Source organism: Lolium perenne, chromosome 7, assembly GCF_019359855.2.
Source record: "Lolium perenne isolate Kyuss_39 chromosome 7, Kyuss_2.0, whole genome shotgun sequence".
Taxonomy (NCBI): Eukaryota; Viridiplantae; Streptophyta; class Magnoliopsida; order Poales; family Poaceae; genus Lolium; species Lolium perenne.
Window position 1 is genome coordinate 34,362,539 of NC_067250.2, and position 2,290 is coordinate 34,364,828.

The 2,290-nt window shown below is 53.5% G+C and overlaps 1 protein-coding gene across 1 annotated transcript; it reads right to left on the minus strand.

The window, feature by feature from the left end:
- Positions 1-802: 802 nt before the first annotated feature.
- LOC127317860 (uncharacterized) lies at positions 803-1,870 on the minus strand. The gene is made up of 3 exons (XM_071824512.1): positions 1,650-1,870; positions 1,071-1,336; positions 803-916 (listed from the first exon to the last, which is right to left on the minus strand). The coding sequence occupies exons 1-3, from the start codon at positions 1,844-1,846 to the stop codon at positions 837-839; spliced, it is 543 nt and encodes a 180-aa protein (XP_071680613.1). The 5' UTR covers positions 1,847-1,870; the 3' UTR covers positions 803-836.
- Positions 1,871-2,290: the final 420 nt, after the last annotated feature.

Sequence of the window (2,290 nt, forward strand, 5' to 3'; positions counted from 1 at the left end):
GGAAGTGGGCCCCCCTACGCACCTCCGCCACCGCTTCGTCCCTGGCGGCGATGGCGTCCTCCAGCTCCCGGTTCTCCTGCTCGACCCGCGCCAGAGAAGGGCCCCTCCGCTGGAGCGAATCCAGGTCGGAGCACATGTAACCCCGAGCCATGGCAACCGCATAGCTGTGGGCTTCCTCCTCCGCTACCCAAGCCTGACGGCGTTGGGCGTCCCCAGCTAGGGTCTCGAAGGACGCGGCCAGAATCCGCTGGTCTCGGCGCACTCGAAGCGGCAGGGTACGTCGTCGTCGTCGATGTCACGGATGACGGCGTCCGCGGGTGGGGCCACCGGAGGGGCCGTCATCGCTGCCCGCGCATCCGCGAGTGCCGCCCTAGCCTCGGTGATCATACACATTTGTCCTCTAGGTGGTATCAAATGTGATTGCATCACCGAAATAATGGTACTGTGCCATCCCCTTTCCGGTCGTCCAGAGTAGGTTCATGATCCTACTGTCATCATCCACTTGCACGTTGTACGTGAATTCGGGGTCGGCAGCCCCCATCTCAGAGAAAACCTCAATTGTCTTCCTCACATCATCATCTGCTTGCTCGCTGCTGATCTTGCCACATAAAGTTTTCAGTGCCCTTTTTATGAAGGGTATATTTTCCATTTTTCCAAAGAAGCTTCCAATGATATTGTAAACCTTTCCAAGATTTACATTATTCTCCCGCAGTTGCTTGACCAAATCCTTAGTGTAGCTATCAATGTGCCTGTGCGATGGCCAATGCGCCCGCTCGCCGAAGGAAGCAGACAATTCATGACCCTGGACATCTCTATGCTCGCATATATACCACCCGTTATCCTTCGTTCGCAGCAAACGGACTAGTGCCGGGCAAAGGCATCGGGTGGAGTGAGAATTCGTGGCCCGCGGACGCCCCTGCATACATAGAGACAACCGATAATCTTAAAAAAATCGACGGACCAGGGTGCCGGAAAATATATTAGATCCTGCTAAAAAATGATTGCCGAAAGATACGAAGCATGGATGGGATAGGAAAACAATCAAGGGCTCCGCAGGGGAGGAAACTCACCGAATAACCGCATACTATCTCCTGCATGCACTTTAACTCGATCGACATTGAGCCTGCTTTTGCCGTACCTCACCCGAAACCCCCGTTCCCACGAGTAGAGATTGTAGAAGTCGTAAGCCTCTCCGATAGAATCGAACGATACCCCGACCTCTGGCAAAATGACCTCGCCGTTAGATCTGGCCGGGAACTCGTGAAGCGTCCTCTCCAGCGCTGTGACGCGGGATGAGTTGAGTGCCCTTTCGGGTGGCGCCTTGCCTACTCGGTGCCTGCGAGCGAAAGGGGAAAATTAGCTAGGTCCATAGCATTGAACCAAGAAAAACCCTGTCGCTGGCTGTACCCCATGTGTTTTGCTGAAATTCATAATGGAAATTCGAGTTTTCCCTACAACCGAACATGCTGAAAAGTAAACCGGTGAGACCTCATAAAACAATCTACAAAATAACTACCTAGATATTTTTCGAGTATGCTAACCTTTACGATCTACAGCTCTAGCACACACAGCGCAATCCTCTAGGTAAATTTGGGTCGAACTGAGATCTGTCTGTAAATAAATTTGGCTCTGGCAAAAAAAAAAAGTACCTCCTTTTCCATCCAGAGACGACGGCGCGCCCGCCCACCTCGCGTGCGCCGGCGACGGACGCATGTCTCCGTCCTCGCCGTTTGGCCCCGCCACCGAATTCCATTGCTGCTGCTGTCGTCCGCGCGTACAGCCGCCGCAACACAGCTTGGTTTCGAAGAGCATCCAACGATGGCCTCCACTTCACCAGCGCAGCCATCCGGTTGCGCCAGCAAGCTTTGCAAGCTGGAGAAACAACATTTTTTCCTAAAATAAGAAACTAGCAGAATCCTGTGTGGCGCGATCTCAGAAGGTATGGTTTTTTAGAGTAGGACGATCGCTGGGGGCGGCAGGATTCATCTTCCATCGAGGGCGAATCCTGTTCGTGTACCTCTTCCACCGACATGTTCCACATCACACGGTTGGCACGCTTCCTCGTCCGCGCAGTTATTGTGTGTGCCCCGCCGTTCGAGCCAACCCCGTGTACAGATACACCGCCTACGGGATCGTAGACAACCATGCCATACATCATTTAATGAACGATGCTTCATTCCGCGCCGCACAACACGTATTATGATATCCGGACCACCCCAGCCCGGGCGCCATTCGTCCGCCCTTATCTGGCATGACAACGCTGCCTCCGTACTGTAATGCAAATTTATTA